The sequence below is a fragment of the Momordica charantia genome, unplaced genomic scaffold (assembly GCF_013281855.1).
Source record: "Momordica charantia cultivar OHB3-1 unplaced genomic scaffold, Mcharantia_2.0 BLBB01000120.1, whole genome shotgun sequence".
NCBI classification, from domain to species: Eukaryota; Viridiplantae; Streptophyta; class Magnoliopsida; order Cucurbitales; family Cucurbitaceae; genus Momordica; species Momordica charantia.
In genome coordinates, this window is record NW_028275276.1 from 17,327 (window position 1) to 40,995 (window position 23,669).

General features: G+C 30.2%; 3 protein-coding genes across 7 annotated transcripts; all 3 read left to right on the plus strand.

Annotated features, from left to right (window-relative positions):
- The first annotated feature begins 549 nt into the window (after positions 1-549).
- Positions 550-4,646, plus strand: LOC111025895 (uncharacterized). Of its 4 annotated transcripts, none has more exons than XM_022303804.2 (12): positions 550-740; positions 1,105-1,189; positions 2,052-2,103; positions 2,186-2,206; positions 2,297-2,350; positions 2,659-2,709; positions 2,819-2,881; positions 2,976-3,041; positions 3,143-3,181; positions 3,260-3,382; positions 3,532-3,630; positions 4,362-4,646. In XM_022303804.2, the coding sequence occupies exons 1-12, from the start codon at positions 647-649 to the stop codon at positions 4,530-4,532; spliced, it is 918 nt and encodes a 305-aa protein (XP_022159496.1). In that variant the 5' UTR covers positions 550-646; the 3' UTR covers positions 4,533-4,646. The 4 variants fall into 4 exon arrangements, with proteins under 4 accessions (XP_022159496.1, XP_022159498.1, XP_087974510.1 ...); XM_088118384.1 differs by having other exon boundaries at positions 725-740; positions 1,974-2,103; XM_022303806.2 differs by lacking the exon at positions 1,105-1,189 and having other exon boundaries at positions 608-740.
- A 3,388-nt stretch (positions 4,647-8,034) lies between these two features.
- LOC148207652 (uncharacterized) lies at positions 8,035-12,246 on the plus strand. Its single transcript, XM_088118385.1, has 9 exons — positions 8,035-8,052; positions 8,157-8,180; positions 8,755-8,808; positions 8,915-8,965; positions 10,090-10,155; positions 10,469-10,507; positions 10,635-10,757; positions 10,981-11,070; positions 12,037-12,246. The coding sequence occupies exons 1-9, from the start codon at positions 8,035-8,037 to the stop codon at positions 12,244-12,246; spliced, it is 675 nt and encodes a 224-aa protein (XP_087974511.1).
- A 3,757-nt stretch (positions 12,247-16,003) lies between these two features.
- Positions 16,004-21,109, plus strand: LOC148207653 (uncharacterized). 2 transcript variants are annotated; one of them, XM_088118382.1, is made up of 11 exons: positions 16,004-16,140; positions 16,697-16,781; positions 16,984-17,035; positions 18,782-18,856; positions 19,024-19,074; positions 19,172-19,234; positions 19,331-19,396; positions 19,593-19,631; positions 19,709-19,831; positions 20,082-20,174; positions 20,781-21,109. In XM_088118382.1, exons 1-11 carry the CDS (start codon positions 16,041-16,043, stop codon positions 20,994-20,996), a joined length of 963 nt encoding a protein of 320 aa, XP_087974508.1. In that variant the 5' UTR covers positions 16,004-16,040; the 3' UTR covers positions 20,997-21,109. The 2 variants fall into 2 exon arrangements, with proteins under 2 accessions (XP_087974508.1, XP_087974509.1); XM_088118383.1 differs by lacking the exon at positions 19,709-19,831.
- Positions 21,110-23,669: the final 2,560 nt, after the last annotated feature.

Here is a 23,669-nt window from a genome sequence, read left to right on the forward strand (position 1 = left end):
CCAATTTAAATATTAAATAACTCTACCAAAGAAAAAACAGAGTTATTTTTATCAATTTCAAACAAAATACATATTCTATGATTTATTGAATTTATCTGAGAATTTTTTTAATCAACTATTTGAATGGAAATTTAAACATGTCGACATTTTCGTAAATCACAAGTTCGACATTGATATAAAAGGTGAATCGATATTTCTATAGTATTATTGAAAAAATGGATAAAATATGAAAAATATCAGCATAATGTTAATTAATCATTTTAAGTTTATTTAAAAATAGTAAAATATTTATTTATTAATTTAGATATTTCAGACATATCTACCGCCATGTATATTTTTTCAATTTCTTCATTAAAATTTATATGAAATCGAGACTTCAACGTTTGTATTCGCTAATGAAATGAAAAGTTTTCCCAATTTCCTAAAGCTTTATTTTGTAATTATTTTGTAATTTCTTATGTACGAAGTGGAAAATAGTGGGAACGGAAGCAGGTAAACAATAGTTTTGACGTTTTGTCCACCGCAGAGTTGTTAATTTCTCAACGACCAATAATACTCCGAAACTTGGTTCGAGGCCGCACGGAAACTCCATAATTTCATCACCTATCTCCTTCTTTCTTCAAATCCCTGCTACACTCTGCAACTAATGGCGTTTTCCTCACTGCCCATCATCTTCTTCTTGCTTTTCATCTCTCTGATCTCCCCAATTTCCCACTCCATACCCTTCGTTGTACTCCACGGTATGTTCTTCCAATCTCCCCTTTCTTCCCCTCTTTTCCCCTTTCTTTTTTCAATTTCAAGTTTATGCGTTGTATTTGATGAACCCCTTTATGTTTCTACCAACTGGGTCTGTTTAGATTCTACTGTTTCGACTTGTTCCATGAAGAAATCGACTCTTTGGGGTTGATAATTGTTCTGCTTTGGTGGCGAAGTTTGTTTCTAGATGCATCTTTTAGGTTCACTTCTTGATTTTGTTTAAATGGAATTGGAATGTTGCTCAGGGTTTGATTGGAATCATTTCTTGGCATTTAGACTTACATATAAAGTGGCCTGTCGTGTTTTTAGAAGCTTTTGAGTTGGTATTTTCTCTCTGTTGCATTGCAGGTATTGGAGATAAGTGCTCCCATAGAGGCGTCAAGCAGTTTACTAAGTACTTGAGTGATAACTCGGGTGCGGAAGGATATTGCATGTATGCTTGCCTAAAGACCTGTATCAATTTTCTTTGCATCATTGTTTGCTCTGAATATGGTTGTATGACTGTTCTGTCCATTAGCTTTCATGTAAAATGGTCTAGCTTGCGGAGTTGTAGCGGTATGCCTCGAGTTCAATGAGATCACTCACAATTGCTCTCCTGGCCAATGGAAGGGCCACAACCCTCCATCTAGCAGAGGAGCAATAGTGGGATGTCGAGTTGAATTTGAGGTGGATTCGCTTCGATGATGCTTGCACTTATGTTTGTCCATTGGTTTTCATGTAAAAAACAACTTTAGCTTGTAGAGTTGTGGTAGGGTTGCCTCGTGCAGGGCGGAGTTGCCTATGATTGCTCCCTTTATCTAATGGAAGGGCTAAAATTTTAAAACCACTCCTCCTGCCACACTAGTTTGATCAGAAGAATTTTATCAAATAGAATCTTTGTATAGTTCCAGTTCTTATCTAGCACCTATCATATTCCTTTTACCTGACATATGTTGAATTAATTTTCACATTACAAGATAATAAACCTTGTTATGATGCTATTATTGAAGGAAATGGCATTGAACTCATTTGAGATGGATGACCAGCATTTATTATATGCAATAATCAGTAGAACTTCTCCATTATATAAACCAATCTAAACTAACATATTCATGTTAACTTGTTATAAGATTGGTTTCATGATTGAGTGAGCACCTTGAGGCCCAACCAAGCCTGGGAAAGTTCTTTCTAATCCAAGTCACTTATCAATTTCCCTGTTGTATCTTCAACTTGTCTAGTCAGTTTTCTTGAAGTCCGGAAGTTTTTCTCTACAGAATCTCTATGAGCCACTGATTGCTTCACTCATCTTCCTACAGAGAAATTGGTAATGGGCCGTGGGATTCGTGGTTCATGCCCCTTGAGAAGCAGGTTAGATATAACTAATATGATTTGATAATCTCGAGATTAAGGTGTGTTTTGAGTTGTGACGTTTCTTTTTTCTGTACTGCAGACTCAAATTGTTTGCGACAAGGTGGTATAGATAATCTACAGCTGGCTTTTTACCCCACTTGGATTTCAACATCTATGTTAACTTGCAACTAGTTCGTTATTATGAATACAGGTGAAAGAAATGAAAGTGCTAAGAAAGGGCTTCAACATTGTTGGCCTCTCCCAGGTGACTCATGATGAATATATTAACTATAACTTAACTCTAGTTTGAAAGAGCAATGACTTCAAATCAAGTAGATACCGTTTCCCTCATTGTTCCCCCATAAGGCATTCAGTCTCGGCAGATCACAAATTTTTATTTAGTTTCAACGCATGCCAACTGAATTTCTGAACGATTAAGCTAGAACAACTAGTAATTGCTCGAAACAAGACATTTTGAACCTTATGTTTCTGTATTCCGCTGTTAGCTCTCTTGGAATGTTATTGCCTCAGGTTAAATTTTCTTTAGGAGTAATCTTCTGCTTCATTTAACAGGGTAACTTAATTGGCCGAGGAGTTGTTGAATTCTGCGATGGAGCACCTCCCGTGAGAACCACTTTAATACGCTCTCCCTCCCCCCAGATTGGTGTTTATCAGCATCAATATTATGTTCATAGGCTAATCTTATGTGTTGCTATTTTGCACATGGGAATAGGTTAATAATTTCATCTCTTTGGGCGGTCCTCACGCTGGCACGGCCTCGGTTCCACTTTGTGGTGTAAGAAGTGTTCCAATTTTTCCATTTTCGTGTTATCAGACGGATGCATAGCCCTTCTTTTATTGAAGGCTTTGGCCTTTGTGTATATTTGCAGTCTGGCATATGGTGTATACTTGCAGATGACCTTTTGAAGTTAGCTGTCTACTCGGACGTTGTCCAAGTACGAAATCCGCTTCGATAGCTTACTTCTAGCTGTTACTACTTCAGAAGTTTCTTCTTTTCTTTGCCTTGACATCTCTACTCCTAATTATGGTCTTGCAGAATGCATTGGCTCCCAGTGGTTATCTTAAACTACCAAATGTGAGTGATTTTCACAATCCAGATATGGCTTCATTACATCTCCAAGTTCACAAGGAACCTTCTTTTTCTTTTTTTCAGGATATTCCCGAATATTTAGAGCACTGTAAATTTCTCCCGAAGCTTAATAATGAACGTCCAGATGCCAGAAACTCCACTTACAAGGAACGATTCAGCAGCTTAAGGAACTTGGTGCTTATCATGGTAAACTTGACATTGGGGAAGTTTGTGAAAAATTTATAGTTATTTTTTTTTCATATATTGTTTCATGATTCTTTAGTATTCTTTATTATTTCAAAATTATACCCACATTAATCGATTGACAAAGTTTGTTTGTCTACTGTTTTCAACAGTCGGATGACGATACAGTTCTGATCCCAAAGGAAACATCTTGGTTCGGATATTATCCAGATGGGGAGCTTAAGTCGAAGTCCATCTTACCAGCACAACAGGTACCTTTTTTTAGTTCAACAAGGTGAAAATCAAACCATCAATTTTTGGGATGGTAGTAGGTGTTTTATCCATTGAGCTATGTTCGGATTGGCTGCACCAACAAAGTCTTTATAGATCAAATGAAGGTTAAATATTAGAACATCCTTCAAATTGTGCAAGCATTTTGTTAATTGAAGAGTCAATTGGTTTCTTTAATAACACGCATATTAGACGAAAATAAAAACGCACACATATTAGGCATGATAAGATTTTGGTGTCTTGGCAAATAGAGGCGCAAGGCACTCTAACGTTGCGGTATCTCAGCTTCATGATAAAATTTTCAAAAAACTGAGGAGATTATAAAACATAGAGAGATTATTTAGCTGTTATAAAAGAATATGGATATAGAATATGGATGTCTTTTGTTACTGAAGTCCATTTAGGGACATATTGGGACGTTTTGTAGTTGGTCGTTTCATTCAATATTGTATACACAAACACGGAATCAAATGAAACATCAGGGAGACTTTTATTTTGTTGAACTGTCCCGAATCAACTTTTGGGAGGTTCGGGTTCCTCGAGACTCCCTCAAGCGAGTTTCTTGTCGTCTTAGTTTCTCTACCTTGTTCGTTTTCATTTTTGTTCGGAACAAGACCGTATAAGTATGATTAACTATGACTACCTCTTCTTCCAAGTGTACTATCATACGCGAAGGACTCATCTCGAGTTGTCTCGATTTGTTTTCGTGCAGACAAAGCTTTACATCGAGGATTGGATTGGATTGAGAAGTTTGGACGAAGCTGGAAGAGTGAAATTTATAAAAGTTGCAGGAGGTCATCTTGGAATATCTAATAGTGATATGAAAAAGTACATTGTGCCTTACTTGGTGGATTTACAAAAGAAGCATGTTTCTTGGAGTTGAGCTTCAAGCTGCAATCAAATACTAAAAACCCCTTATTTATATTTGTATGTTAAAATATTATACTTTTATCATGAAAGAGACAAGATTTTTATACTAGTATTTTATTTAGCATCACGTGGGTTGCAGGTGTTTTTAATTCTTTAAAATAATCTTAGATGGTAAGATTTAAAAATTATTCAATAAAATATTAAAAATAATAAGAGTTGATTTGGATGCATGATGAGTGAGTTGAATTTTATGTGTAATTTCATCAACTCGTTGGAGCAAAAAAGAGTCCGGCTAGGTACTGATCAGGTCATGGAAATAATGAAATAAGAGAAGTACTTTTCTTTTTATTTATTTATAAATATCATGGAAGCTGAAGAATGAAATAATGTATTTTTCATTTTATAGAATGAGGTAATTCTACAAGGTTTTTTATTGAATTAGGATCCAAAGAGCAAATTATTCTATGATTCATAAATTTTGACTAGATCTATATAGGATAAGTGTGAAAAATTAAGCCAACTTAGAACTACGCAGAGATCAGAGATCAAATCTACAGTCTTGAAATTTTGAGATATAATGTAGAGGAAAATTTCTAGTCCTTCGCGAAGAACTGTCATGCTACTCCTGTTTAAATGGTGCTATGTGTAAATGAGTTCTATCATTATCTAAATAAAAATATTTTTAATTTTTATGTGGGACCCACGTATTTAAAGGTAAAATTGATACACTCTATCTCACTTTCTCTCTTGAATTAATGGTGTATCCTCTCCCTTATTAAATATTATTATATAAATAAAATTAATCAACCGTATCTCACCTTTTTTTTTTCTCTTAAATTAATTGTACATTCTCTCTTATTAAATATTTTTGATGTTATTATTTATTTTCGATTTTCTAATTTATTTATCTCTCTGAGATTTACATCTTCACTTACTTCTCTCATCCTCCATTTACAATTTTTGAATTTCTCTCGCTCCAAGCTAAATTTATTGTTTCTTTTTCTTAATGATTTGAACTTCACCATTTAAATTATGTATGATTTTTCTATTTATTTTTTATTTTTCTTGTTCTTTATTATTATTTTTCTATTCCATTCTCATCATTTTTGTGAATTTTGACTATTTGATTATAAATAGTAAATACACTCTCTTTTTTCTTCCTTTTTTTTTTCTCTCATTACAAATATTGTTGAATTTTAGGTTAATTGAATTTTTGTTTCAAATCAATGGCTAGCTAAGAACATATAATTCATCAAAATAAAATTTTTAAATACGTTCTAGACATATTTTTTCAATATATATAAATATATTACTCATGTTTTATTATTCGATATTTGTACGTCTATTAAAAAATTATATATCAAAATGGATAACCAATAAAATAAGTTGGATTTAATATTTATAAGTTGGGCTACGTATCTACTTTTTAAGTTTTTGTTTTTATTTTAAAATAAAGTTACAAAAAAAATCAAAATTAATTAAGGACCAAATTTAACATGATTTGGTGTATAATGTGTAGACAAATCTCTATAAATACAATTGGGGTGAAAAATATCACAATTTTTTATTGTTTTTTAATACAACACCTGGGCGGAGATTCAAACTTAAGATCTTTTGAAGTAGGTGCTCTAACCAGTTCAACTATATTGAGATTCGACAACTTTTTATTATTTTCAAATATAGCATGTGATTCTTTTAGTATATTTTATATTACATTTGAGTTGGATTTAGATTATGATATATTTCCTGTAAAATTCTAATTTTTTTATTATATTAAAAAAATATATTTATTGCATGTTACAATTTTTTTAAAGTAAAAAAATGTGGGTGGAGAATCGAACTAACAACGGGTTGGAGATATATGTCAATTATCATTTAGCTATTTAATATTTAGGTAAATTTATCTATAAATTCATACCAATAATTAAAATACTCTTCATTTTATATCACATATTTGTTTATAAATTTCTTTTGGAAGCATTTGTTTTTAAGTGAATTTAGATTATGCTACTTTTTCATAAATTTTCTTTTAAAAAATCACATATTTCCGTTAATCATACTAGTAATTAGTAGGTGTCTATCGCTCAACTCCTCCTATAAAAAGCCATCACCTCTCTTCATTTCCACTTACCTCTACTAAATCTTTCTTCATTAAAATCAAAGACTAATGACTTCTTGTTTCTTCTTCCTCTCGCTCCTTCTATTTCTAACAATGGCCTCAACTTCTCATTCACTACCCTTCGTGTACTTTCATGGTATTGTTTGTCTTTCTTGTTTCTTAAAACAATATAACATTGCTCTTGTTTTCTTCCCCTCAATTTTTAGGTGGTTTGAAAGTTTTTTTTTTCTATAAAACAAAGTTTTTGCTTTAAAAATATAGCAAATATATACTTGAATAATTGTTTTTGTTATGTTTCTTTTTGGGACAATGAATATGTAAGTAATATATATTCTTTTTATTGTTCAAGTTAGTTGTAACTTCTATAATATTTTTAGATAGCTATTTTTTCATGTTTTCTTTTGGTTTATTTTCATAGACGGCTTGTATGTTTAAAATTGATGGGGTTGTTTTCATTTTAAAAATAATACTTTTTTAATATTGATTTTTGGGAGTTGTTTGTGTTAAAAGGAACAAAAATTTATAATATACATAGTTACTCTCCTTATTACTAATTGGTTTAGAGATGAAACTCTATCAACATTGAAATGATGTCAGAATCCAACAAGCTCAAACACTATCTTTATTGTCGTATTTTTATTTAGACTTCAAAATAAAATATTTATAAAATAGATTTGGTTTTGTTTGTGCAGGCATTAGTGATAATTGCTCGACTTCGCAATCAAACAATATTGTTTCATACTTAAAGGAATCCGCTGGTGTTGAAGGCGAATGCGTGTATATTTTTCATTTTTAAAAATATATTATTTCTATTAAATCTATTTTAGTTCCTCTAAGTTTTCTACTCCACTGTGCTTTATTCGACCTTTAAATATTTTTAAATGTCTATTTTAGTCTGTAAACTTTAAAAAAAAATTGAGGTGATTACCATTATTTTTTAATGAATTGTTTAATTGATGGATAATGCATTATAAATTTTTGAATATGCATATATTAGCGTGCTTATTAGAAGAGCATATATTAAAATTACATAGGCTTGTCCTGGGGATGTCCTAGTGACAATAAAATAATAGTAGGGATCAGAATGAATATTTTTCTTGTAGTTTAGATATTAAAATATTCATTTTGAAATATCAATGATTATTTAATATCTAGTTTAAATTATTTTCTCGCCACTTTTATAATTATTTTTCTATTTCAAGGGAATCAATAATATATAGATAATTGATAAGAAGACACATTTGGCATATTGCAAATATTAAAAAAGGGACAAAATAGTCTAGAAATAATCGTTAGACCTTGCCCTTTTTAATAAATATATAATATATATTGGAAATATAACTCCATATATTTACCTCGCAGAGAAATTGGTAATGGATCTTTTGATTCAATACATATGCCCGTTATCGACCAGGTTACACATTAAATTTCTATTTTTTTTAATTTCTTTTTACACACATACACATAAAAATGTTAATTCTTTGTTTCTTTTATTTATTTTATTCTATTTTTTTGCAGATACAAACTGCTTGTGACAAGGTGGTATTCTAATTCTTCAAGTTTTATAATTTATTGAGCATTTAACTATCATACCATACTCATGATATTTATATTCAATTCACATCACCAACTTGATTTATTATTTTATTTAATAAATCCCACATTATTTATAACCATTAAAAATATGCTTGAACATAAGTGGAGTAAGTGGCGGGATCCCAAACTTTACATTTTTTCTTTTTTCAAAGGTCAAAACTTTACATTGGGGGCTTAAATTTATACCTTCAATATATTATGTTGGGTAAATTACAAATTAGTCCACAAACTCTTAAATTTATGTTACAATTGCTCTAAAAAGTTATTTGAACTTTTAATTCTATATCTGTCGAGAGAATATTAAACTTTAAAAACTTTAAAAACTGTCTAATAGGTAACGAGATATATATCTCGTGCAAAAATGGAGCGGGAATTTGAACTCATAACCTTTTGATTATATATAGATACCAATACCGGTTGAGCTATTAACCTATCAATTTTAAGTTTGAGGGGTCTTACATAGATGCACCAAGATTTATTTATTTATTTTCATTTTTCATGTTATTATTACTATTTACAGGTGAGAGGAATGAAATTTTTGAAACGAGGCTTCGATATCTTTGCTATTTCTCAGGTGATTTAACAAATCTACATCCGTTCATTTTTTAATTAATAAAAATAACACAATAAAAAAAATCATATAAATTTATTATTTCTATGTTCATTGCATGTGAATGTAGGGTGCCCTAATAGCAAGAGGTCTAATAGAATTCTGTGATGGAGTACCTCCTGTAAGTATTCAGCTTCCAAAGTCTTTTTTATTTTTATTTCTATTTTTTATTGAAAAGAAAATTATTAGTTTTTGTGACTTTTAATTTATTACAAATTTATATCTTCTGGTGGAATTTCTAATTTTCTTTTTCTTTTTCTTTTTTGGGAAAATTGGAACAGGTCAAGAATTTGATTACTCTAGCAGGTCCTCATGCGGGGATGTCATCTATTCCTTATTGCCAAAAAAATTGTAAGAACCTTTTAACTTTTTTTTTAGGGTCAACTTTTAGGAATTAACTAAATAGCAATGTAAGATTATTTTTACTGGCAACTCAAATTTCTCTCTTCTCACCGTGTTAAAAAAAATCTTTTTTATGCATCAACATAACTCAACTGATTAGAGCATAATTTATGTTTATAAAAATTAGAAGGAAAAAAAAAACCTATATCTCCTTCCTTTTTCTATTTTAGACTTGATACTTTGCAATCAATTATTTAGCACGTTGAATAATGGGATATTGAATATATTTGTACTCCTATTGGCATAAATATGTATAAAACTAATATATGGTTGAAGATATATGTCAATTACTGCTTAGCTATATATGCTCACTCTTGGCAATAACGAAGACCAAGTTAGTTACTCTTTAGGACTTAAAATAGAAAATTTATGCATCATAAGGTCTTAACATAGTGGCAAGGTGCTAGCAAATTATTAATACACGATCCAAATTCAAGTCTTTGCATGTCTCAAAAAATAGAAATTTTTTTTTTCGAATAACAACGGGGCTGACGCCCAAAAAATAAAAAAAATATAGAAAATTTACAAGTTTAAAATACTAAAGGTGTAGGGATTTTGGTTTGTTTTTTTTTTTTCTTCGCTAGAGGAAACAAAAATAGGTTTATTGTTTTGAATAAAACACCGCTCAATTAGTATACAACTTTTTTGAATTGTATTCCCAAAAAACTTGACAAAGGTAACATTATGGAATGTCCCTATTTCTGAAAAATAATAATAATAACAACAACTAAAAAAACAAGAAACCAAAATAATAAGAAAAAAAAACGTTATAAAATAATTCTTTTAAGTTTGAGCAAACTTTTTTACATATATATTTTTAATTATTTTTACTATTAAATGCAGTTCTCGAAGTGCTGTCCGATAGTCGAAATCTTGTTCGACACTGCTGTTTATACAGATGAAGTCCAAGTAAGCATCTTTCAATTTCTAATATTATTTTGAGTAATTAACCATTGTTGGATGTGACTCAATAGTTTACCCATTAATGATCTCCTTTATAAATAAAAAAATTCGAATCCTCATCTTTGATTATTTTTTTCTTAAAGAAAATCCCATATTATTTTGTAGACTTTTTGCCAAAATTTGAAACAAAAATCTTTAACTTTTTTTTCGGAATTATAGATGAATAAAAGCATTATTATAGTCATTTTATTATTTGCATAGTTGACAAAAGCTTTATATGTATTTTCACACTTGTTAATTTTCTGATCTATGTTTGTAGAGTTTTACAACTGCTGCCACCTATTACAAAGTACCAGAGGCAAGAATTACTGAAAAAGAAAAAAAGAATAATGCCTGTCCTTTTAATATTGATTTTAGAATACAATGTGTTACTTTGTATAATGAATCTTGATAAAGATTGTGAATGAAAAAATTGGAATGTTCAGCAAATTCAGGAGTATTTGAAGAATTCTAAATTCCTTCCAAAGCTCAATAACGAACCCCAAGACGAGAAGAACGTAGTTTACAAGGAGCGTTTTAGTAGCTTGAACAAATTGGTGTTGCTCATGGTAAGTAAAAAACAAAATATTAACCCGAGCGTAATCTAAGTAGTTAGACATTTGTATCTCTCCGCTACAAAATTGTAATTCTTATTCTTACCCTCTCATATTGTGCAATGTGATATTTCAAGGGAAAAAAAATCATTTACTATTATTTGGGTTTCCAAATTTGAAAAATATAATCCTTCATATTTGTTTCATGATTTTTTTTTCTTCTTCTTCATAGAATTAGGACGATAGTTTCTTGATTCCGAGGGAAACTGCATGGTTTGGATACTATGAGGATGGGAGCACTGATCGTAAAGTTGTACCTGCAACAGAGGTATGAATTTCTTGACACCCAACAAAAATATTTAAGAAGGGAAAAAAGTTTACACTATTTTATAACCATTTTGTTATTTTTGTTTCGGTTTTGTTATCGACCTTGAAAAAGAAAAAGTTTTCAAAATTTAAGCTCTATTTTGAAAACAAATTAGACATATTTTGATAAAAACGTATTTTATTTTATTTTTTTTTTGAAAACTTAAGTATATGAACACTATTAGTCTACTTCCCATTTTTTATTTTCCCTGTTATCTATGTTTTAAAAATATTTCCAAGATCTAAACAAAATTTTCGAAAAAAAAAGAAGAAAGGAAATGTAATTTTAAAAGACTCATCTTTTTTTTTTCCTTAAAACAAAATTAGTTAAGAAATCAAATGTGTTTAAACATAGATTATAAATATAGCAAAAATTTATATAAGGAAGCAAACATAATGTTTAAAAACAGAAAACGAAAAATGAAATTGTTATCGAATGGGACTTAGAAAAACAGTGTTAAATACTTGTTTAATTTTTATTTTCTAAATTTGATTAAGAATTCAAATGTCTTCTTAAGAAAATTGGAAAACATGTTAAAAGAAATCGTGGGTAACTAGACTAGAACAATTTCAAATACATGAAACTAAAAAACGACATCATTATCAAATAGGGTCTTAATTAGTTGCTTGTAAAATTTAAACCGAACTATCAATTAATAAACCGTCTAAACAACAAAAATTTTGTCCCCTTTTTTTTTCCATCTCTCTTGTTTCTCATTTTTCATTTTGAATAATTAAAAAAGGCATTCGATCGTTGTTTCTCGTTTCATATTTTTAGTTTCGCCAAATAAACATCACCAAATACATATTTTGTAACCGATGATCTTTTCTCATAAATTTTTGCAAAACAAGAAACACAAGAGAAAAAAAAAAAGAGTATTATTATCAAGTTGGAATGAGCTTATTAATTGTATGATTGAATGTGCAGACAAATCTGTATAAAGAGGAATGGATTGGGTTGAAGAGGTTGAACGAGAGTGGAAAAGTGATAACTCGGAAAGTGCCAGGAGATCATGCTAATTTACCTGATGAAAGTATGAGTAATTTTGTGGTGCCATACTTGGTGGATGATGCAGCAGACTTGGCCCTAACCTCTGCAATAACAACAAAACTCAAACTCCACAACAACAAGGCTTAAAACTAAAAGCCATGTTCCTATTAATGAACAATTATGGATATTAATATGATCATCTCATGTATTGGAATATGTACTAGTGTAAGCCATGGAGATTCTGTTTCTCTTATAGGAAACAGTCCTTAAGAATTAAATAAAAAAAGGCTTTCTTTCTTGTCTGTGCACAATGTATTGGTTTCTATTTAGTCCTTGATGGAGTTAATAAAGCGCGCGCAAATACTCCTACTCATAACTTTTAAGTAGTCAAATGAACCTTCAAATCAGTAATGATCAGCACTTCGGCCCAATTTATTTGGTGTAAAATTAGTAAATTGATTTGTGCATGCTTGAGGGTGGAATTACCTCTAATATTTATAGTGTGATGTGGTTAGAACCGCTCTTTCGGCCATGTCACAATAGTGAGTAGTGGGCAGCTGAAGGTTGGTTTTCCTTCGTTCGGCTATTCTCGACCTTTGGTTCGCTGATAATTCAGCCCTTAGGTTCGAGCCTTTGGTCAGCACCTATGTTCCAAAGTCTTTTAGTTCCGTTCACAAGAGACATCATGAGACCTCTTGGGTCACGTGACATGCTATTATTTGCCATCCAATCAAGGTTTAAAATGTCGAGATCCCGAAAGATTAATGGAAATGTCAATGTTGATGGATATTTCAAGAAAATCATAACAATTATGAAAAATTGATAAAAATTGTTTGAATTAGTAAATTAATGTTCAATGTTGCTTAATTATGTTTTATTAACCAATCAAATATAGTCTTTAGTTAAATAATTCAACATGATATGAAATATTGATAGGGTGATATTTTTATGTCAGATAACATCTTAATAAAATTTTTAAATAATTTTTCATAATTTTGATAGAAATATATATGTATAAGAAAAATAGAAGAGGAGAGGTAAAAAGTATTACTTAATAAAAATAATTTATAAAATAAAACAAATTAGTAAACAATAAAGAGAATAATAATATGCCAAGTGAGCATAACTGAGCTTGACATGTACCATAATGTTGTGAGCTCGAATTCCCCCTAAAAAAGAATAATATTAAGAAGAAAATCTTGATACTACACCCATACATAAAAAAATAATAATAAATAAATAAATAAATAATTCTTTTTTTTAACGAAAAATGAGAGCAAGAGCTTAAAAAGGAGTTAAAATACATTACGGTAAAATTGAAAATTTTATTAAATTAAAGACAGAGAATTACTTAATACATTAACGATTATTTAGTATATTTATCTAAAGTTGAAATATAACTTTTATCTTCAATTTTCATTTTTATTTAATTTAAGGAAATTAAAATAGTAAATTATCAAGGAAAGCAATTATAAATTTCAAAAAAAAAGAGGGGGCAAAATAGTAAATTGCCAAGGAAAGCAATTTCATGCGGGTGGGGTGGGTTGGTCGCCTCCTGTCATTTTGCGTGCTTTGAAAGCTGAGGTTTATATTATCGTTGTACTACCTGGCCTGAAAGTTGTTGTCTAAGTTCCGACCCTATGTTTATCTTATTTCCTTGATTTTCTCTTTTTTTCCTTGTCTCGTGTTTGCCATTAGGGTGTTGTGCCTTGATCTCGGGCGGTGAGATTCTCCATTTTTTTTGTTTTAATACATTTACCTTTGCAAAAAAAAAATAAATAAATAAAAAACAAACGAGAGAAAAATTCTCCCCTATACCCCTAAATATATGAATTTTTTTTAATAATGCTATTTTTAAAACTTATTCCAAATATATGTTATTTTCAAGAATAATGCTTTGAAAATAGATGGAACGACAACCATATAACACATCAACACTTGATCGTCTCTTTTAATTTTTAAAAAGATTTTAAATTGTGGTCGTCGAGAGACCAGACACGCATGCAACTAAATGACCAACTTGCATGACTGTCATGTAGGTTTTAGAAAAGAAAAGAAAGTAAGTCTTAGTAGTTAAAAGTAACTATCATTTAACGAAAGAGTCTGTTGGCGTAGTAGCAATTAAAGTCCACTGTTTCTCTTTGCCGGTACAAAACATAATTCATTATATGTATAAAATTAAAAATAATCAACTTTCTACTCTATTTTTAAAAAATCAAACATGGTGTTGTTAAACGAGTGTCATGTTTGTAGGTTGACGACCTATGAATACCACTTCATAAGTCTCTTGAGAGACGATAATTTATGTTTCTAGTATTATTTTTTGAAATAATTTGATTAATGATATATATAGATGGATTGTCATTGGTTTGCTACTTACGTTTTCTAGTGATTTTTTAATCTGTCTCAAACTATTTTTTTTAAATATTAAAATACACTCATATACACGGATAGTCAATTAATTTCTTATAAGAAAATTATTTTTTGAATTTCTTGTATCTGTTTTAAATGTTTGTTGCAGCCTCTTAATAACCCGTGGAGAGGTAAAATAAAAAATCTTAATGCTTCTTATTAATTATTTTTTTTTCATAAATCTAAGAAGTCTGAATTTCTCGGAAGAGGTCTTAATTTAGTGTGAGCATTCTCTTCAGCGATTAAAAATTGCCATGCCTTAAAATTAAGTTTTATTAGAAAAATTATGAAAAGGACAACCTTATTTTATTTTTAAAAAATGCCATCATATCCATCATCATCATCATTATTATTATTTTAGTACCCATCCTGATCCATTCGATTTTTTATTGGGAAACTCAAATATTTAATTATAATATAATTTAAAGTCCTATTTTCAGTTGGTGAATCAATTGTAGACACGTTTAACACATGTGCACACTACTTAGGAAAAAAGGGAAAAAGAATAAAGAAAAAGTAAAACCCGTGTCCATTTCTCGAATCAATTAAAAATTGAGATAGTTATATAAATAGCATAAAATAAAGATTACAATTATGTAAAATAATATAAATACATAATATAAATTAAGAAAATTACATAAATAACAAAATAAATATATATTTCAAATGATATATTAGAAAGATATACATAGTTTCAAATATAAAGTATAGCACAATTTTCAAAGTTACAAAAATAATATAATTCAAATTAAACTCCAATTCAAACATCAAGGCAAAACACATCGAGAGAAGTTTAACTTATGTTATATTTGTAAAATATCACAATTTTATGTCATTTTTTTAATGATATATATTAATTTTGTACTACGAAGTGAAATTTTTAAAAAATAAACTTGTATTTTTAAATGTTGTTTCAAACTTGGATCGTTTGGTCCAAAATTCCAAGACAAATGCTACATTCAACAAAGACCTTGGATACCCAAAATTACGAAAATATTAAAAAAAATACAAGACAAATGCTACATTCAACAAAGACCCTGGATACGCAAAATTACGAAAATATTAAAAAAAATACATTTGGTGCAATATATTGTACTTAAATTTGTGACATAAAAAAATGAGATTAAAAAAAACATCTAAATTAAATGGTCCATTTTCTAATATAGACTAAATTTTAAAAGTAAAAAATTAAAAAAGACAAAATTGACGGTTCAAGAAACAAAACAAATATTTTGAGAGTATATTAACAAAAAATATTGACAAAGTAGAAAATACAAGACCTATATAAACCAAAAGAGGGACCAAGAAAAAATGTAAAACACAGACCTTTACTTTCCAAAACACTTAAAAAAAAAAGAAGAAAGATTGGTGGGCATAGGCAATACAAATAATGAAAAGGGCCAAAAGGGTTTGTAATTAAATAAGATAAAAGTAGCTATGAGCATACAAAAAGGCAATCTTTTTTGTTTCCACCCTTCGCAAATTTGTAAGTTTGTCAAAAAAGACCCAAAAAAAGAAAGGAAAAAGCAATGGCTTTTGGTTCCTTCTCCATCTTCTTCTCTTTGGCTCTAGTCTTTGTAATTATTACTTGCCCAACTTCCCACTCAATACCCTTCATTCTTCTCCATGGTAATTTCCACTTCTTCTAATGCTTTAATGCCAGATTCCTTCCTTGTTAGATAAGCAGCTCATCATCTACTTTAATTTAATTATTATTATTTTTCTTTCATTTCCAATTTGATATGAAAATTTGTTGTGAAGATATCCTTTAAGATGCTGTTATTTATGTTTCTTTTTCAATGGAATCTTGGCTTGGGATCAAGTAGAAAGTAGAAAGTTCTAGAAAAATTTTCTCTTCCCCCTTATGTCAATCTAGTTAAGTTTTAAGCACCTTTTATTTAATCGTTTTTACCCATTATTTGACTTTGTTACTTAAGTGGTGAAATCATACATATTTTTACTTGATTTTTTCCCCCAATTCATGGGTAGGTGTAGATGTGTAATTAGTTTTATTTAAGTGGATGTGAATTTTTTTAGTTGCAGTTGGTATTTGATTTTGTTTCTCTCAAGCTTAGGAGGGTATTGATTTAAATATTTGACTACTTATTCTAAGTTTAAATTTTAATTAGGTGAAATCAAAACTTGAATACTAAAATTAGTTAATTGTGTCGTGTGTATTGTGCAGGTCTTAATGATCAGTGCTCAAATGAAGGAGTCAGAGATTTTACTGAATACTTGACTGCCACTTCTGGAGCTGAAGGCCATTGCCTGTAATATAATATGTTTCCCACAGTAGAAATTATTTTCGTATCCTCTCTCTTTTAAAAAATTTCATCATTAAAATAATGGTAAAAAAAAAAAAAAAAACACCACTAAAAATCTTGAACCTTTTGTCCATCTCCAAACTAAATCTTCCATGATCTCTTCTGTTTCTTTTATCTTGAAATTTTTTAATGGTGTTCCCTCTTACAGAGAAATTGGCAATGGGGAGATGGATTCTTGGTTCATGCCCCTTGAGGATCAGGTTAGACATCACCTTAAGCTTCCTTTTGTTTTACCAGATTGATATAATGGAGGGTGTTGATGTGGATTACTGGACAAGCCTAGCCGTAAGTGTCATATTGTAAGTGCCACCGAACGCTGTTGTCTCCAAGTGGTTGGTTACCTACACATAGAAATCTAGTACTGGTATGGTGCTTTGTCGAATGCACCCCAATGAATATTAAATTAGAAATAACTCAAATTGGGGAGCAGACGGGTATGAGAAAAATAGAGTAAAAAGACATAGTAATCTCGAGGGTTGGAATCTGCTTGTGAGTGTGTGCCGAATTCTCACAAGGAGTTAGGTAGAGAAAGTCGGTTTATATAAGGAGAGCAGGTGAGAGAGATGGAAGATAGATAGCCAATCAGAGGTTTGAGAACTCCTCCCGACATTTTGTGTCCCTGTCTTGCCATTGTAGATTGGTGCAGCAGCGTCTGGGATATGACCCTAACACCGTGCCAGATGCCCACTGGGGGAGTTTGTTGGTACCTCTAGGCATGTTGGGCTTCTGTGTTGGGATTATGGAGTCGAAATAGTGTCAAAACGGATTGGGACAAGGCAAGAATGAAATAGGATCGAAGAAGCGAGCTGCAGGGTCATTTTGGTAGAGAGGACAATGCTGCGGCACTATGATCAGCGTCACAATGCTATCACAACGCGGGACAAGATAGAACTGGTGCTATCTCAGTTTATAAATTAAGTGGCATAAATTTAAAGAGGGCACTGACGTTTTTGACAGCAGAGTGTAGTAAACAAAGTTTCAAGCTGTGGTACGTCGTTAGCAACCCATTCTCGTGTTTTTGTGAGGCATTTTCATTCTTGTATATTTAAGTACCTATTAGTGTAGTGCTTAGAAACCAAGGTGACCATTGTTGTGACATTTAAAGAGAACTTTGTAGAATACTTGTGAGGCCCATTGTATTATCCTAATTAGAATAGAACCCATACGTAGTAGAAGACTGGACGTAACCATAGTTGGGTGAACCAGTATTGTGTTGCTTGCTATGCTTTCTCTATTCCCTTATCGTGTTGTTTGGATTTGGGATTCGCTGAATAACTGTGGAAGGGCAGAAAATGGTTCTTTAGTTAGACTCTGGTTTCAGGTGAACTAGGTCTTTTAGCTATTTTGTTATTCGCATAGTAACAGGTATTTTCCCCATCAATTTTTACAATGCGCTCGACATTCTCCTTTGAGTGGTGCTGTACCGGTACAGTCTGCTCACCTATTTTGAAAATGGGAGAGATCCGACGTGTCCTCATGAGGCGCAGTTCCACGTGGCTCTCGTAGCTTCCCCTTAACAGCGGGCATTAGGGTGTCACTCCTTGTATGGTGCTCTCATGACTCACTCTCACTAATCCCGAAGAAGCGTTGCTTATCCCAAGACTAGTCCTAAGATCTTTAAAGGCCGTACTATTGGGGCATAGGTTATTTGACATTCTAAAGATGAGTTCAGTAAGTGCAGTCTAGATTTAGGAAAATGATGATATATCTGAAATGCAGGTTTAACAAGTACAAGTTTAGAAAAACAGTGTGAGAGATTTGAATAGCGGGCTAACATTAAAGTCCGTGAATTTACCCAAATTTGGTTGGGTTATGCCCTAAACACTCTTTAATAGGGTATCTCCAAATGTTCCAAACACCTCCAAAGAGAGTGTGATTTTGAAGTTTTTAGATTAAAGTGTCCAATTCCAGCATGTTTTGTGTTTGATTTGTTTGTTTGCTGTCAGATACAAATCATCTGTGATAAGGTGAAGACAATGGAACAGTTGAGAAAGGGTTACAATATAGTTGCTATGTCACAGGTGAGAATTTCATATATATATTTTAGACATCATATTAAAAAAAAGTATTTAAAAAGAACTTTGGCCAAACTCAACTCATTTCGAAATATCATCGACATCGACATCGGTATTGATATTATTCGAAATTCTTAAGATATTACTCTTAATTATTTTGGTGTCCAACTCAGGGCAATTTAGTGGGCAGAGGAGTGGTGGAATTTTGTGAGGGAGGGCCTCCAGTAAGTTTCCAAATTCCAATATTTTTTTGGAAAAATCAACTCAAATCTTTTATTTCATTTCAAATTATTTTTATTTTATTTTATAATATTGAAACAGGTCAAGAATTTCATTTCTATAGCAGGCCCTCATGCTGGTGTTGCTTCTATTCCACAGTGTGGGGTAATTGCATTATTATTTTGCTTCTTTCTATTTTAATTTTTATTTATGGTTTTTTAATATAAATTTATGATTAACTTTTTTAAAAAAAACTTGCAGTCTGCATTTTTCTGCCTAGTAGTAGATGAAATGATAAAGTCTGTGGTTTATACAGATGCTGTCCAAGTAAGCTTCTGTTTTCAGTTCCTTTCATGATTCAGCTAAAGAAAAATTAACAGGAAAATTTCATAAACTTCAAAGTTTTAATTTCTTGAATAATACAGCCTTAAACTTAAAAATATAATAATATTTCATTTATGTTCATATCAATTTCTGATAAAGCACTAACAGATTCACTTGGCTTTTTTGATATATAATGCAGAATCTTCTTGCTCCTGCTACCTATCTTAAATTGCCAAATGTGAGTATTTTCTAATAATTCCATTAATGGCTCAAAGATTGTACCTGTGAAATTTTTAACTTGTGATTATTTTTCAGAACATTCCTGGATATTTGAAGAATTCTAAATTCCTTCCAAAGCTCAATAATGAACTTTCAAAAGAAAGAAACTCCACTTATAAAGAGCGTTTTTGTAGCTTGCAAAACTTGGTGTTGATTATGGTAGGTCGATCTCCAACACACTTTTGCAAACTTATTGTTGCTCTCAAAAATAATTTTTGTTTGGGTTTAAAGTGACTTATAAAAGTAGAAATTATCATGCTTTTAAGTAATTGTTCATAGATTCATGATTTAGGAAAACAGTTATTCAAACATGTAGTAGAATTTTTTTCACCTTTTCACAACATTCCTTAGTAACCCATGATCAAGTTTATGATTTTTTATTTTTTTTTCCTTTGTGTGTTTTGAACAGTTTGAGAATGATACAATCTTGATTCCCAAGGAAACATCATGGTTTGGATTCTACCCAGATGGGAATTTTGATGTGGTTCTACCTCCCCAACAGGTACTTATATTCTCAAACAAAAAAACAAAACAAATTTGTTGTTTGTGTTGTTTAATTTGTTGTTGTTTTTTTTTGTTTTTTGTTTTTTTTTTTCAATTGTAAAAAACAAATTTATTGTTAAAATTTGTTAAAAAAAATTGATGCTATTAATTTATTTCGGGATGTGTACATGTCATTCCAATGCTATTTGAACATCAAACTTAATCTGTGTCTATAAAGCAAAATCTGATTTGTTTATCAAAAAAAATTCATTTATTCCAAGTAGGAGGTTCATATTCTTCCAACTATGTTACAAAATAATATTTTAATGACGTATCAATTTTTAATTAACAAAATTTTACATTTTTTTTTATGGAAAGACTTAATTGAAAATTTTTAAAATAGCGAGGGTGACATAAACAATTTTAAAATACTAAGGATCAAACCCAGAAAAATCTAAAAAGTTACCGACCATATTTAATATGCTTAGTCTTTCGTGCTTTGGTTCATTTTGATCTTTACACTTTGAAAACGTCTATTTTAGACCTGGTATTTTTAACTTTTATTCATTTTAGTCATCTGTATTTTCTATTTTGGTCTTCTATCACGAGCATTTGAATTGTACAGACAAAACTTTACATGGAGGATTGGATTGGATTGAGAAGTTTAGCGGAATCTGGAAGAGTAAAATTCATAAAAGTTGAAGGAGAACATCTTAGAATGTCAACAAGTGATATCAGAAGGTATGTGGTGCCTTACTTGCAACACCAGCCATTGAAGGTTCTTTGGTGGAGACCTCAAAAAACTCAACAGAGAACCTCGAACCTCCTCCAATCAAATTAAACCAAAATTTCTGTATTTGAAGAAAATATAGAGCAGCTGGTATGGTATGTGAAGTTTCTCTAATGCTCATTGCGAACAAGATGGATTATGATTTTGCAAATATTACAGCTTCAATCTATTCATAACTTTTTTGTTTTTAGAAAAAAGATCGTTTACTTACTACCAGTAACAAACACTTGCACGTGAAACTTGTAGTTTTATATTAAAGTATAAAAAAAATTAAATTAATAAAAATTAGAAATTAAATAGTTTTTAAAAGTGGGAGGGAATGATCATGGGTATATATAACATAAGACAATTATCTCTATTGGTGTGAGACCTTTTGGGTGAAACCAAAGCAAAGTCGTAAGACTATATTCAAAGCGGACAATATCGAATCATTGTAGAGATATACCACTTGTTGAGCCGTGAGGTCTGGGTATAGATATATCATAGATGCTTGATGAAATTTAGTTGAGAATTGACTGAAAAACTTCCTTTCTTCCTTTTGTTTTTGGTGGGAGGAGGTGTGTTTAAAAGTTTAGAAGAATATTGGAGTCCTTTGTATTTTGTGATATTAGTAAGCATATTTTGTAGGTTTAGTGGACTGGAATTTTGTTGAGAACTTTGCTTTCTTATTTTTGTTTTGGTAGGAGAGGTGTTAAAAAGGTCAGGAGATTGTGTAAAAACTTTAAGAGATGACAACTCATTTTGAACTCTATATCACTTTATTTTTCAAAACTCGGTGAATTTTGTAATTATTGGCGAGCGTTGGAACTTACTTTAGTGAAGTTATATAATCTTCTTTCTCCCGTAAATTATTGAATACTTTATTTTTGTGTTGTATTGAATTATAAAACTCTATTAAAAAAAGATGTGAAAAAAATTTAATGTGTTATATAGTATTTTTGTATGTTTATTCAACTACACAAACAAGTTTTGAAATAAATTTGATCCCATGCAAAGTTTATATAGCAAAAATTAAATGCTTTAAGAAAATCAACCATAATTATTATAACAATGAGAAAAAATATAAAAATCTATAACAACGTAAAATAAAAAACTATACATACACACACACACAAAATATATAATAACGTAAATAAAAAGGCTATTATATAGCATGATGATAGGTAAGCTATATTGACTATATAACAGCGTAAACAAAAGGCCACTACAGGTTTACGATGACGTCATTTAACTAATTGGTAATGAGATTGAGTTTTTTGGGACTTTGATACCATATCAATATTCATGAGGTTCCATCTCAAAATTAAATAGTAATGAAATGAGTAATCCATGTTTATTATAAACTTTTGGAAGATTTTTTTTCTCCTTCAACGTGGATCCTTAGCCATAACATCTATTATAGCCGTGGATAACCTATAAGAAGTCTTGAATTTTTAATATAATAACATGGGCTATTCGGAGTTTCGAAAAAATGCTATAAAAAATCTATTATAAGATTTTCGATTAGCTATGATATATATTATGGTTTTTTTATTTTTTATATTGTAGTGATTCATGAAAGTTTCTTCATTTATGGTTAGCATCATACACACTCCTGCAATGAATTATTTACTTAAATTAATTTTGTAACAGTGAATGTATACTTTTTTTTTTTCCTTTCTTTTTTGGCAGTTTAATGATGGCTCAAGCTGAAACAGAATTCGTATTGAAGGGAAGTTTTACATTTATTTGTGTAATTCTACATTGCTTTTAATATAGAAGATTTATTCCTTAATTAGTAGAGAATATATTTTTTTAACAAATTTACATTGCTTTTAATATAGAAGTTTGATACTTTTGTTGATTAGTTAACCTTTTCTTTTCAAACCCATTAACTTAATAGAATTAGATGCCAACATGAACTTAGCTAAATTAGTTAAGATAATTATTTTTGATAAAAAAGTCGTTAGTTTGAATTTCCACTATTAAAAAAAAGAGTAGAATATATATTTGTGTAAATTTTCCATTGCTTTATATAAGTTTGATAGTCTTGTGCTTTGATTCGTCATTAACTTAGTAGAATTATATGTCAAGATGAGTTTAGCTAAACTCGTTTAAGACAATTATTTTTTACCAAAAAGATCGTGATCAGTTAGAATTTTCGATTGGTTTATATAAGTTTAATACTCTTTTGTTTCGATTCATTAACTTGGCAGTTTACTAAAAAGAACCCTATAAAAACTTATATAGAGCAATATAAAAATTAAAACTGAAATCAACTCAATCAAATTTCTATATTAAAAACAAGCTAAGGTAAAAATCTACACGTGTAACTTCTTACATTTGCTTTTAAATATAGAAATTTAATTGAGTTTGATTTTAGTTTTTTCTGTTCAAACAATGGTGATAAGTGAACCAAATATTTATTTTAAGAATGATAATAAATGTTTTGTCTACTTGAGCTATGTTTGATGGACAATTTATTACGGTTAATTTCTCATTTGTCTTTAATTTTCTTCGAAAATTACATATATATTTTTTAATTTTGCAGCTTAATTTCCATAAAAAAAATGTCTATGTATGAAATAATATTAAAATATATTAAAATTTTAAATAATATAAAAAAAATACTACACCTTACGTGGACTGTAACCTATTGCTATAGGCTAGCATCAATGTTAACTACATGGTCTCTATATAGTATAGACTACATTAGAATAGACTATGGTCGAAAAATTGTGGATA

Coding starts and splice junctions, on each gene's coding strand:
- LOC148207653 (XM_088118382.1), top strand. CDS start 16,041: ATGGCTTTTGGTTCCTTCTCCATCTTCTTCTCTTTGGCTCTAGTCTTT. Junction 19,075..19,171: donor TTTGTGAGGGAGGGCCTCCA/GTAAGTTTCCAA, acceptor ATATTGAAACAG/GTCAAGAATTTCATTTCTAT. Junction 19,632..19,708: donor CCTATCTTAAATTGCCAAAT/GTGAGTATTTTC, acceptor ATTATTTTTCAG/AACATTCCTGGATATTTGAA.
- LOC111025895 (XM_022303804.2), top strand. CDS start 647: ATGGCGTTTTCCTCACTGCCCATCATCTTCTTCTTGCTTTTCATCTCT. Junction 741..1,104: donor ACCCTTCGTTGTACTCCACG/GTATGTTCTTCC, acceptor GTTGCATTGCAG/GTATTGGAGATAAGTGCTCC. Junction 1,190..2,051: donor GGTGCGGAAGGATATTGCAT/GTATGCTTGCCT, acceptor ATCTTCCTACAG/AGAAATTGGTAATGGGCCGT.
- LOC148207652 (XM_088118385.1), top strand. Junction 10,508..10,634: donor CCTATTACAAAGTACCAGAG/GCAAGAATTACT, acceptor TGGAATGTTCAG/CAAATTCAGGAGTATTTGAA. Junction 11,071..12,036: donor AAGTTGTACCTGCAACAGAG/GTATGAATTTCT, acceptor TTGAATGTGCAG/ACAAATCTGTATAAAGAGGA.